This window comes from Lontra canadensis, unplaced genomic scaffold (assembly GCF_010015895.1).
Source record: "Lontra canadensis isolate GAN:19392208 unplaced genomic scaffold, GSC_riverotter_1.0 scaffold51, whole genome shotgun sequence".
Lineage (NCBI taxonomy): Eukaryota > Metazoa > Chordata > Mammalia > Carnivora > Mustelidae > Lontra > Lontra canadensis.
Window position 1 is genome coordinate 5,484,891 of NW_022631045.1, and position 13,162 is coordinate 5,498,052.

The 13,162-nt window shown below is 41.6% G+C and overlaps 1 protein-coding gene across 4 annotated transcripts in view; it reads left to right on the forward strand.

The window, feature by feature from the left end:
- The first annotated feature begins 325 nt into the window (after window positions 1-325).
- AKAP11 (A-kinase anchoring protein 11) overlaps window positions 326-13,162 on the forward strand; it is a 49,358-nt gene continuing 36,521 nt past the window's right edge. The window contains exon 1 of one of the 4 annotated variants that reach the window (XM_032873953.1): window positions 326-450. Coding sequence is in view for 1 of the 4 variants with exons in the window: in XM_032873951.1 (XP_032729842.1) it covers window positions 8,698-8,704 (7 nt within the window). In the remaining 3 variants the exon portion in view is untranslated. Of the gene's footprint in view, window positions 484-926; window positions 1,032-8,619; window positions 8,705-13,162 lie in introns of those variants that run through there. The other 3 variants (XM_032873954.1, XM_032873952.1, XM_032873951.1) reach the window with 3 other exon arrangements.

Consider the following 13,162-nt stretch of genomic DNA (forward strand, 5'->3'; position numbering starts at 1 on the left):
CATAATGAGGATAAACTTCAAAACGTCTTTCTCATCTATCGGGTATTCCACCCTTGAATAGCTGTTCATGGGGAGACTGTGCACCTTGACTGGGCTAGGCCTTACGATTCTAAATGTAAATAATCACGCATTAGCTTATCGTCTGGGGCTTGGTTTCTCCGTGGCCAATACTTTACTTCCTGATTCCAATACCGCGTGAATTGGTTAGGGTGAGCACTAGGGCCCGGAGATCCCTTGATGCTAATTGTTGAGGTTTGGATGGGGCGGTCGGCCTGGTGCGCTGTGAGTGGTCCTCCCTAGAGATGCTGGGGAGAAGGGGCGGAGCTACCCCAAAGGATGAGCCTTCCTTGGGCCGTCAGATCTGACGGGGCTGCCGCTTTGGGAAGAGCCCTGGCAGTCGGAAGACAGCAAAGCTAGCCTGTGGCGAAGAAGCCCAGCAGACCCCAGGCGGTAAGACCAAGGGGTCCAAAGAAAGGAGGAAGGGCCTGAAACCAAACCTGCAGGGCCAGCCAACGCTTGGGTATTTTGCCAGAGGAAAGGGTTAAACCGTTTCCAAGGTAACGGATCAGGAAGCGCGCAAGACGTTCGCCGCAGGTTCGTAGGTCAGCCAGGCGTTTAAAGCTCCCACGGCTGAGCGGATTCTGGCCAATAGAGAGGCCGGCTTCCCATCACGTGACGCGCGGGGCCGATCCGCTAGCTGCCCCAGAGCACGTGGGAAGGTTTTTCCTGCTCCTTTCATTTTTTAAAAGCCCACCCACTTTTGCGCGGGCTTGGTCACAGAGTTCTTCTCGCGAGAGGTGCCACACCCTCTCGCGAGAGTGAGTGGGAGGCGTGGGGACTAGGTGGTGTTGCCGACTGGAACTGCGGCGGCGGAAGCCGGGGTTGGGCAGTCCGGGGGCGGGCTGCGGGGAGGGGAGGGAGGGAGGGCCGGGGGCCGGTGCGGGAGGGGGCGCCCGCCTGCTCAGCGGCTCGCGCGACTGGTCGTTGCGGGCCGGTGACATGCCTGTGAGCTGCGGAGGCTGCGGCCCCAGGTGAGGCGGCTGCGGATCCGCCTGCCGCGTAAGCCGCGCAAGCCGCGCGTTGGCCGGGGTGGCGGCGTGGTGCGGGGCCGCGGTTGGTGGAGCGGTCCGGCTCCTGGTGCCCCAGCCTCTCCGCCGGCCCGCAGTCCCTGCTCTGATTTCGGGGCTGCCCAGAGCTGCGCCTTGCCTCGGGGGTGGGAGGAAGGCGGCAGGAGCTGGACGGTGGAAGGAAGCCCGCAGCACCGGGCCTGGGGGGAGGGTGTCCTCGGGCTCGAGAAGGGTCCCCTGGGGTCCAGAGTGTAGTGGCGGAGTTGCGGCCCCTTTGAATGACAAGCTCAGTTCCCATCCCCTGGACGGTCTTCAGAGCCGGGTATCTTCCGTGCGTCGCGGAGCGTGTGCTTAGTTTGTGTTGGTGGTGCGCACACCGGAGCTTATGCCGGAGGAGGACGTTGCACTTTGTCCCCGAGCAGCATCCTTCGCTGTCAGAACCCCAGAGCCTTGGAACCAGGCGCAACCCAAATCTTGTGACAGAAACGGAAGGCGTCGAGCAGCTCCTCGGAATGTTGGTGTTTGGATTTGCTGTCACATTTTCTCTGGGGCTGTTTGTTGTTAATGGTTAAATGCTGGCCATCCATACCCTGAATGGATTGGGTATACTTTTATTATACCAGGCACCTACTCTGTTTTGCACGAAAATATGTGGATGTGACCGAAGTATTAAACACGTTCGTAAAATGGCAATGGCAGTGGAGTCTAAACCATGGCAGTGGTATAGCTTGGTAGCAATTCTGCTTTCCGTCTCTTCCAAAATCTTATTAAACTGGAGGTGGTTTAGGCTTAAGATGTTAAGGAAATTTCAGGCTGAGAAATACAGTTGACACGTACCTAATGGGTTTAGTGCAAATCAGAGTTTAAAATTCTAGTTCTCTTTTCAGCTTTGTAATTATTCAGTCCCTCGCAAAACATGTAAGGTTACCTTGGCTTCTTCCCACCATGTGAGGGATGTTATAGTTACATTGACTGACACCGATTTTGGCATGTCTGGAAATACTCAGAAAATACAGAGTACTCAAAATATAAGGTACTCAGTAATGCAAAGATTGTTTTAATGTCTTGTTTATGATTTCAGAGTAATTGGCAACACCGTTCCTGGCATGAATAGTGTCAGTTAAAATAGTGCATTTTAATGAACCTTTTTAAACATCTAGTTACCTTTTTTGAGTAGTACCATGGTTTTTCTTACTTTCTTATGTTCCTTCTGGCAGAAATACCCATGTTGACAGTGAATTTCACTGTTAGTTGTGGCTGAGTAGCAGGGCAATTTATGAGAGATCGAAGAATTTAAGGCAGTCAGAACAAATGGATTCCCAGGCTGAATTGGTAACTAGTGATTAGTGGATGTGCCCAGATAACTGCAGTATTGCTAAGGGCCTAGATGTATACTCCTAGGCAAGTGATATTTCTGAGTTGTTGAGGATAGGGGCCTTGCCGAAGACCCTGAAACCACACTAAGAGCTTCTTTAGTTTCTAAATTCTGGGATAAATCTAGAATCTTAAAAAAAAAAAAAAAATGCTTCTTTACCTTTAGAGGCTGGTAGAAGGATAGTACATTTAAAAAAAATTTTTTTTAATTCCAGAAATTTACTGTCTTGTAAAAGAAATCAAGCCAGATGTTACACTATAGGTCATTTTTAGGGAAATTTCCACTTATTTAAATAGGCAGTGAAGTTCTGTTACATTCTCGAAGAAAATGTGGAAAACTTAGGGAACATCTTTTTGAGAATGGGCAAAAGAGACTGGGTCTAGATTTTAAAAGTTCCCTACCATTCCATCTTGGCAAACTGATTTTCAGGGAGAGAAAAATAGAATTTTTTGCTACTCTTTATAGCCTTTTGGTAAGGATTTCAAGCTTTTAGCATGTAGATATTTGTCGGTTTTGTCTTGCTTTTGAAAAATAATTGAAGCGGGGGGTGCCTCGCTGGCTCAGTTGGTGGAGCCTGTGACTCCTGATTTCGGGATTGTAAGTTTGAGCCCCACATTGGGTGTAGAAATTCCTTAAAAATAAAATCTTTAAACAAGAAGAAGAGTAATGAAGCAGTTTCAGGTAGGTTAATTATTTAGGTAAGCCGAATGTATTCTTTTTCTGTTAGGTGGCCTGCATTTTAGTAATAACGTCAGCCACTTGGAGGGAGGGAAGGTGGGACAGGTCAGGAAAAGAGCTACACTTAGTTTGGGCTTGACTTAAGGGTCAAGTATCAACTGGTAAGGTAGGGAAAGGAAAGAAAAATACTCTATCAGTTTCAAAACAGACCGAAGAGATCCGAATGTCTTTATTCTGCTGCTCATATTTGCATATACAACGTCATTTTATTGTTACATACTTACTAGATAGAGTAAAGGTGATTGAAGTGTATAGAGGCTGATCAGGTTAAAAGGTGAAAAGTTAGCGTTTTTGGATTATTCTGAGAATGTTTCATGAGAAAAAAAATAAGTGGTATGGTCGTCTGGAATAGATGGGATGTAACTTGAATGTAAATGAGGCAAAAGACAGAGTTTGGGCTTTGGAGTAAGGCAGACTGCTTACTGCTTAATATAGATGAGCCTCCATTTCCTCACCCGTGATGGTGAAGAGTCAAAATACCTCAAAGTTATTTTGAAGCACATAGTGGCTGCTTATTCAGTCTTTTTCCTTTGACCTCTTTTAATGGCTTTAAGATTATTTGGCTGCAAGAGTCAGAAATCCATTTGAATGAACTTAGTTAAAAAAAGCATTTGTCATAACCGTCGGAGGACTGCCTCTGAAGTCCATTGCATGAAGTCCAGCTCAGGATCCTGGGAACTAGAAAAATCTCTAAGCAGTTAGTTACTGTTCCAGTTTTTCTCTGGGAACACATGGTCTTGTCTCTGCTACTCTGGACTCTATCTGTTCCAATTTCTTTTAAATTGGCTCTCTAAAGCTCTTGGTTCCTGCTTCCCTCTGACTTCGGTTTGCATGAGACTTTGCTTTGCTGTGGTGGCAGCTCACTTTGTGTTTGCAGCATGCTTCTCAACAGGTTCTCCTTCTCTTCATTCTGAAATTCTGAAAAGATAGCCCTGTGGCCCAGGTATCAACTTGTGTAGTCCCTGTGGCAGAGGATGGAGGAAGATGGGAATGGGAAAATGGATGAGAAAGAGATGTAGGTGTGCCTCAGTTTGTACTTTTCTTTTAAGATTAAAAAGAAGTTATTTATTTGAGAGAGAAAGCAGAGTGAGTGAGAGAACGTCAGTGGAGTGGAAGGACAGAGGGACAAGCCGACTCCCTGCTTAGCAGGGAGCCCAGCATCTTGACCTGAGCGGAAGGTAGACACTTAACCACTTAACCAACAGCCATCTAGGTGCCCCCAGTTTGTACTTTTTTAGACTGGGAACTTACTGCAAGTTTTTAACAGAGGGGACAGACAGGGAGGAAATGTACTTTGTACTCTAATGTACTTTGGTGTACTTTAACATCCTGCCGTTTGAGTTTTCCCCCCAGTACTACACTGAACGTGCTCTCAGTAATGATCTCCTTCAAGACAATCTTCTAGGTTTGTAAGTTAAGGTGAATTATGTAAGCATTTTGTGCCTCAGTCTCTTTATATGTAAGGTGGGTGTAACAACACCAATTTCTGTTGTGAGAAATGTGAATTCTGGGGGTGCCTGGGTGGCTCAGTGGGTTAAGCCTCTGTCTTCAACTCCCGTCATGATCTCAGGGTCCTGGGATCGAGCCCCGCATCAGGCTCTCTGCTCAGCCGGGGTCTGCTCCCCCTACCCCTCTGCCTGCTTCTCTGCCTACTTGTGATGTGTCTCTCTCTGTCAAATAAATAAAAAAAATCTTAAAAAAAAAAAAAATGCTAATTCTGTTTAACAGCAGTTAAGCAGTGCCTGCATGGCGCAGTGTAAGGATGTGGTGTTACTTCTACTGACTGTGTGCTGTGGTTCAGTTTCCTGCAGCATTCAGAGATGGAAGAATATCATCTCTACCCTCAGGAGTTTGGAAGTTTTAATACTGACCATTCCAGACATAAAACTATTTCTTGTTTCCAGTGATACTAAATCTTCTGAATCTCTACTTCTCCTGCTTTTCCAACTGCCCCATATTGGTGGTATTTGCTTACCTGCCCAGCAACCCTTTATCATGGTTGTCCCCTTACATTCTTTCTTGATCTTCTGTTCTTTCCTAGTCTGTAGGATCAGCTTTCAAGTTCTGTATGTATAGATGGTTCCTGGAATAACAACTGTAGCTCTGACCATCCCCAACTAAATGTATGTATTTTAGGTATTTTTCGATACTATGTTAACATAAAACACTATCTTCCAGTTACCCTGTAATTGGCAAAGGCTCCACTTTTCTTTCAGCTCCCCAAGCTTGAAACCTCAAAATTATCTTTCACACTCTTCTTTCTTTTTTATGCTTTATATATCCCGTCAGTTAATAGGTTTTGCACAGGCTTTTAGGAATGCCTCATAGGTACCAAGTACTGGACCATTGGCAAAGCAGACCCATTCACTCATACCTGCTACTGGCAGATTAGGGTAGAGCCTTATTACTATTTGCAGGAGCTACTTAAATGTCTTTTCAACAGTATATTCTTTGATTCATAATGCCGTAGATGCCACTGATAAAGAGATGTTTTCCTGGGTTAAAATTCTGAACATATTTTTTATTAAAATAATCTTGTAATTGGGGGTTTTGTAGAAGATTAACAATATTACTTAAACTTCTAAGCTGTGTATTCACTTTGAAAAGCACAGCCTGAAGATTTTAGAGTTTGTTTGTTTGTTTCTTTCTTTTTTTTTTTTTGAAGCTGTGTTTATTGTTGGTATACAGGAAACTAGAGAAGCAAGGATCTTAATAGGTAATCATTTAGATCATAAACAAGTTAGGTCTTTTTTTATGATTGATTATTGTTTTGAAAGAAAACAAAGTAATAACTGATAGCTGTGGTATTTTAGGTTTTATGTCAAACGGCAAGTCTGTTCTTAAGGAAGAAGCAAACATTTGAATTCCTGCTGTATCAATTCCTTTTTTATCAGGTCCTGTTTGTACATATATTATGTAATTGCATTCTTATAGCAATCTGTGAAGATGAGCCTTAGCTTCCTGATTTTGCAGAAACGGGAGATAGCAGCACCTTTATGCCACTGTTTTCCTATGAGGTATTAGTCTGTTTTTTTTTTTTGTTTGTTTTTTTTTCCCAATGGTTGCTCTAGGGTTTATGAGATAACTTTAACTTATCAATATCATTTTTTGGTATACTGTAGGAACAGCATTTTTTTTTTAATTCTAGCCCACCACACTGTGTGCTTTATTTTGTCATGCCTTTTACTTGTGTATGTTGTAAACCCCATTATATGCTGCTATCATTTTTAGTTTAAATAGTTATTTTTTAAAGGGATAAATAAACAAGGAGAAAACATCTCTATAAAATATCTTTTGTATTACCCTCATATTTACCCTTTCAAGCATTCTAAATTCCTTGCTTAGGTTCAGACATCCATCTGGTGTTTTTCTCTTGCCTATTATTCTAGTGGTGGTTGGCTGCTGATGAATTCTCATAGCTTTTTTAGTTCAAATAATCTTATTTTTCTTCGATTTTTGAAAGAAATTTTCATTGGGTATGGATATTTCAGTTGACACTTTAAAAAAATATTTACTTATTTGAGAGAGAGAGAGAAAAAAAAACGTGCACGAATGTGGGGAGGGATAGAAGGAGAGGGGGAGAGAGAGCCTCAAGCAGACTCCCTGCTGAGCACAGAGCCCCATGCGGGGCTCTATCCCAGGACGCTAGGTGAAATCTAACCCATGACCTGAGCCGAAATCAAGAGCCGGACAGTCAGCTGACTGAGCCACCCAGACACCCCATTAGCTGACACTTTTTTGAGATGTTGCTCAATTATTTATGGCCCAGCATAGTTTCTGCCAAAAAGTCTGCTGTCTTTCTTTGTTCCTTTATATGTAATGTATACTTTTCTCTCGTTTCTTTTAAGGTTTTTCTATCACTAGTTTGCAGAAATTGTGTTATGATGTACCTTGATGTGGTTTTCTTTTTGTTTACTTTTCTTGGGGTTTGTTGATATCCCTTGCATCTGTCAGTTTACGGTTTTCATCAATTTCTGGAAATTCTGAGCCATTTTGTCTTCATGTAGTGCCTCTCTCCCCCACATTCTTGGGGATTCCAATTACCTTTCACAGTCAGTCACTGAGGCTGCTTTGTTTGTGGGTTTCTTCTCCCTGTGCTTCATTCTGGATAGCTTCTATTGCTACGTCTTTAAGTTCACATTCTCTTGCTGCTGTCTAATCTGCTGTTGATTGTACCCAGTATGTATTTTATTTTAGATTTATTTTTATCTCTAGAAGTTTGGTTTGGCTCTCTTGTATTTTCTGTTTCTCTCCTTATGATCATGTTTTCTTCTTGCTTGAGTATATGGAACATATTTGTAATACAGTTTTAACATCTTTTCATTCCATCATCTTTGTCATTTCTGGATCTACACTTAATGATGTTTTTCTTCCTGGTTTTGGGTCATATTTTTCTCCTCCACTGGCAATTTTTGGCTTTGTGCTAGCCATTGAGTTTTATGCTGTTGCTTGCTTGATTTTGTTGTATTTTTTTTTTTTAAGAGTGCTGGATATAGTTGGGGTTCATAGGTTATTTGGAACCTGTTGGATTGTGTTGAGTCTTGCCTTTAAGCTTTGTTAGGATGATGACAGAACAGCCTCTGGTAGTGCTGGCTTAGTCCCACAACTAACATGATTTCCTGCTATGGAGGCCATCCTTTGCCTGACATACTACAAGGTTTTTCCCACTCTGGTTGGTGGAAGTGCAAATTAGTCCAAGCCCTGTCTGGCTCCAGGTCTTGTTTGGCCTGCTGCTCTTTGGTAGTTAATTATTTCCCCAACCTCTGATACTTGGCACAGATCAGTATCTGACCAAGGACCCTAGAAGAACCCATCTGCAACTCTCTGATGCTTTCAGTCTTTGTGAGCTCTCTCTCCAGTGCACTGCCCTGCAAATTCTAGCCTTCTTGGCCTTCCCAGACTCTGATCTCTCTGTCTCTGCAACTTGGTGAGACTGCCAGACTGCTCGGACTCTGTGCTGTGACCTGGAAATAGCCAGCAGCTAGTGTTACCCTTCTTTTAGCTGTCATAGGCCTGGGTTACCTGTTGTCTGATATCTGAAAACTCATGTTTCATATATCTTGCCCTACTTTGTTGTGTTTATATATAACAGAATGTTAATTTTTAACACTTGGCCATTTGGAATTTGGCCAACATGTTTTTGGAGCATTTATTATAAATATGTTACCAAATATTATAGAATTAGAAATTCTTGAAAACTTTTATATTTTCACAAATAATTCATTAAATGTAGAAATACCTGTGTATACATTTAAAGATATACGTTCTTTTTAAAAGACTTTTTATTTTATTAATTCAGTAGATGTTTGAATGCCTTCTGTGTTAGAATACAAATACAATAAAACATTTTTGTCCTCAAGGAATTCACAAAAGGAAGGAAGCACCCAAACAATGGCACCAAAGGAATAAAGGACAAACCACTTTGTGAACATACAGGATGTGGCTACTGTTTGGGCAAAGAGGGATAGATGAGATGTGCCAGGTCTTCCTCAAGGAGGGAAGTCCTTGAACTGATCTATGAAGAGTAAGTAGCAGTTCAGCTGGTGGAAGAGAGGGGAGATTGGCGGGAAGTTTAGGAGGGATTGAGGATTGACTAGATGCGGTAATCTGTAGGGATTGAGGGAAAAGCCAGTTTCCAGATTGGCCTGCTGGTCAGTTGGTTTACTGGCTCTTACTAACAGAATGTAGAAGATTGTTTAGAGAGAAAGTTTTATTCAATTTTTGGACATTCCGATTTTGGAGTAACTGGGATATTTTGTCAGAAATATTTGGTAGAAAATTGGACCAAGGGGGGGCGCCTGGATGTCTCAGGTCATGATTATGGAGTCCCAGGATTGAGTCCCGCATCCGGCTCCTTGCTCAGCAAGGGGTCTGCTTCTCCCTCTGACCTTCCTCCTCTCATTCTTGTTCTCTCTTATTCTTTCTCTCTCTCTCAAAGAAATAAAATATTTAAAAAAAAGAAAAAAGAGAATTGGAGTAAGGAACTGAAACTCAGGTGTAGGAACTGAACTAGAGATAGGTATGAGGGAGTTATTTGCACAGTTAAAACCAAAGGTAGAGATTAACTATCCTTGGAAAACTAGGTAGAATGAGTACCACAAAGGACAAGGATGGAAGTTAGAAATGTTAGCATTTGAGTAACAACTTGTGAAAAAATTTAGGGAAAGAGACTAATGTAGTGGCTAGAGAGATACGGTGTTTCTCAATCAGAAACTAGAGAGGGTACTCGTTAAAGATAGAGATTTCAGGGTTCCAGGTCTCTGGATCTCTGGTTTCAGGTTTCAGGTCTGATTCAGGTTTCTGATCCAGGTTTCAGGTCTCTGAATCTGGATCACTGGGGGTGAGAGGGGTGTTAGAAATAAGCTGATCCACATGTGTACTGAAGTTTGAGAACCAGTGCCATAGGAAGAGAGTCAAGATAGGATAAGAGTGTTGGTAGGAGACAAGGTGTTTCAGAGACTCCTTGGCTTGGTTAACTCAGGCTATAAAAAGGTCAGGAAATAGATGATGTCAACTTGAAAATATCTTAGGCCAGAAGAGGGGAGCAAAGACTTATAAGTATTTGTTTTCTGATTATGAAAGAACTTATGCACATCCAGAAAAATAGAACTCTTATAATTGTATTTACCCAGGTCGTAGATGTTCGTTTTTACATTGCTTGTGTAAATACACACTTGTAGTCATATAGATTTTATACAAAAATGGGATACTGTGAACATGTGGAAACTTGTCTTCTTTTACCTAACAATGTATCATCTTCCCATACTATAGTTACATGACATTTCACAATATTAAAAAAGTCCCAGCTGTCATGCATGACCCCTGTCATAAGTTTAGTCTGTATCCATTATAGTATCTCCTAGACATGCAGGTTGCATGTGTATGTAATTATTTTTTAAAGCCATGCAGGGAACACATACTGTGTACACTCTTTTGCTACTTGCTTCTTACCTTAATATTTTATGGACATGCTGTCACATCAGTGTGTATTGATCTAATTCCAACAGCTGGTAATAATCAGTCATACAAATGTAGTATAATTTATTTGAATTGATGGACTTCTAGATTATTTTTAGCTTTTTTTTTGTTTTAGTGAACATTCTTTCACATATATCTTCATGAGTTTTGTGCAAGTATATATGTAGGATAAATTTTAGGAAAGGAAATCACAGGATCCAAGATAAGTGTAATTTATTCAAAGTGTCCCATATGTCTGTTTTCTATACTCTCTATAATTGTTTCTCTAATGCTTTCATCTGTTTTATCCTGTGATATTTCTTAAGACTTTGTTGGCGTTTCAGTATTTTAAGCAATATCCATTCTGCTTTTTGGTTGCTTCTAAGGGGATTTCATTTATTTCATGGTATTTTTATTTTTTAATTTATGATGTATTTGTTTAGTTTTAAAGATTTTATTTGTTTATTTGAGGGAGGAGGAGAGAGAGAGTGCATGCACACACAAGCAGGGGAAGGGGCAGTGGGAGAGGGACAAGCACGCTTCCCACTGAGCAGGAGTTCAATAAGGGATTCGATTCCAGGACCCTGAGATCATGACCTGAGCCGAAGTCAGATGCTTAACTGACCGAGCCACCTAAGGGCCCCTATTTCATGGTGTTGTTTTTATATGCTCTATTTTTATTGAGCTCCTCTACCAGCTTTCTTTTCAGTTGTTTGCCTTGTCTATCTGTACTTCTGTCTCTCATCTTTCAAAAGAATGATCTAGTTTCATTTTAATTTTCTTGACTGTAAAGAAACACACTTAGTTATTCCCATAACAAGGGAATCTTGTTTGTTTACCTATAACAGGGCACAAATCAAAAAAGCATTTAGTGGGAAGTTTATTATTATAACACAAAGGTGTTTAGGGGAAAATACTATAGTTTTGCCCCTCTTGTGAAGTCTGTTTAAAACTACATTCTCTCTCATTATGTAAGATGGTGAAGTAACCCTACTCTGTTGTTCTTTCTCCCCCGTTTGTCTTTGCTTCATTTCCAAAGATCCGCTTTACCCGAGTATGAGTCATACCATCTCAGGTTGGATTCACTTGAATGGACTGTCGCAAAGATGATTCTCTGATAGATTTTTCCCTATGTGAGATAGTATTTTACTTATGTGTTAAAGACAAAGAGATGGAGTAGAACTCAAAATGAGTGAAGATATGGAACTAAATATAGTTTCTTTCTTATTAATATAAATTCTGATGTACCATTCTGAAAACAGATAATAGGAGTTTTGGGTGGCATGATAATATTTATCTGTATTTTTTTTTCTTTCTTTAGTGTATATGTATTTGTGTGTGTGTGTGTGTGTGTGTGTGTGTGTGTGTGTGTTTAGTGTTCCTTCATAGGTCTGTTGAACGTTGGGTTCCATTTGCGTTAGTACTCAACTGTAAAGAGAGTGTTCTCTCTAGGAGTATTGTTGGTAGAGCACTGGGGTAACTAGAGGTGTCAAATCCAGACAGGATGTTGTCTCCGAGCACCCTGGCCGTCCCCAGCCTCCTTGTCACGGTCTCTTGTGCTTCAGGGGCATGGCTTGTCACAGCAGCTTCCTGTGACCGGCCCATCTAGATCATTGGCCCGCTTCTCTTCTGAGTCAGTGTGTAATCTTTCCTCCTGTGGACTTCAGTTAGCAGCTGCAAAGGTGATTGCTGTTTCCCATCTCTTTCCCCGATTTCAGTAGCACTGACACTTTCAGTAGTCAGAAAGTGAAGATGCTTTGTGTGTGCTGCTTCTCTGTCCTTCAGTGTTTTGAATGCGATCGCCTCATGGGGTATTCAGTCACTCTCCTGTTTCTGGCACCTAGAAGGCGGCTCATTTCTAATATAAAGTGTGATGAGCCGCTTTTCAGACCTTTACACACTCCAGAGGAGTCATTAGAAGCCTGGGTGTTAGACTTTGGTTTGGATTTGAATCTCAGCTCTACTGCTCGCTGTGTGGGCCTAGGCGAATCGCTCAACTTCCCCCAGCCTCAGTTTGTCTCATTGTAAAGCTGGAATACCATTCTACCCGTCCTGAGGATTACATGAGATGTTCGCGTAAATCCCTTAGCAAAGCACGGGGCGCTTTATACGCTCTCATCTGGACCCTAGATGCTTCAGGATCATTGCTTTCTTTGATGAATTCCCAGAAGGAGGATTACTGTTTTAAGCAGAGGAAGATTTTCGAGGTTTGGATCTGTATTACATGGTTGCCCACATGGAAGGTGCCATTTGACTCAGCTGCTGCGTTTGAGAATTCTCCTTTTCTGGAACCCTTGTGTTGGCCTTTGTATTTTATAAGCTTTCTGTAACGTTTAAGGCAAGTCCCTTTGCTTCTCAGGGTTTCTGACAGTTGAAGAGAACTCTGTGGGGAAAAAGGAGAGAGTTGGCCTGGGAAAAATAAAAAGATTATTGTCTTGCTTTGGCCACATAAACTTTTATATTTATACCTCGTTTTGAGCATTTGACCCCTTGATCACTTTGGTCCATAAGTAAATATTTTAGCTTTTCTTTTACTTAACGATGTATAGTTTCTGAAGTGCCTCCTGTAAATTATTTTCCATTTGGTTCTTATGGTAAACATCTCCAGAAAGTAAGTTGATATCTACTTTGAGGAAACAGATCCAGAGATACTGCAATTTACCTAGAGGAAACAAAGCTAATAAGAGGTAGAATAGGGACACAAATGGTACTCTTCTGAGAACTGGTATATTGTTCTTTATCTTGTGCTGTTGGAGCCTCCCTTGCCTTTCTCACAAGCCTGCTTCAATCCTAGTCAATCATATTTTATTGTTAAGGAGACAACTAGAATTAATTCTGGTTCAGAATAGGATATCATAATTCTTTGTTAAAAATTACAATCTAGAAGTCTCTAGAGGGAGGTGCATATGTGTGGGTGCATGTATATACCCTTCAGTTTTCTCTCTACGGTGAAAGAATATAAAATTAGAACTCCGCCAACATTTAGTTGGTTTGCCTTCCTGATGGAAAGTGGGTTCACTTTTGG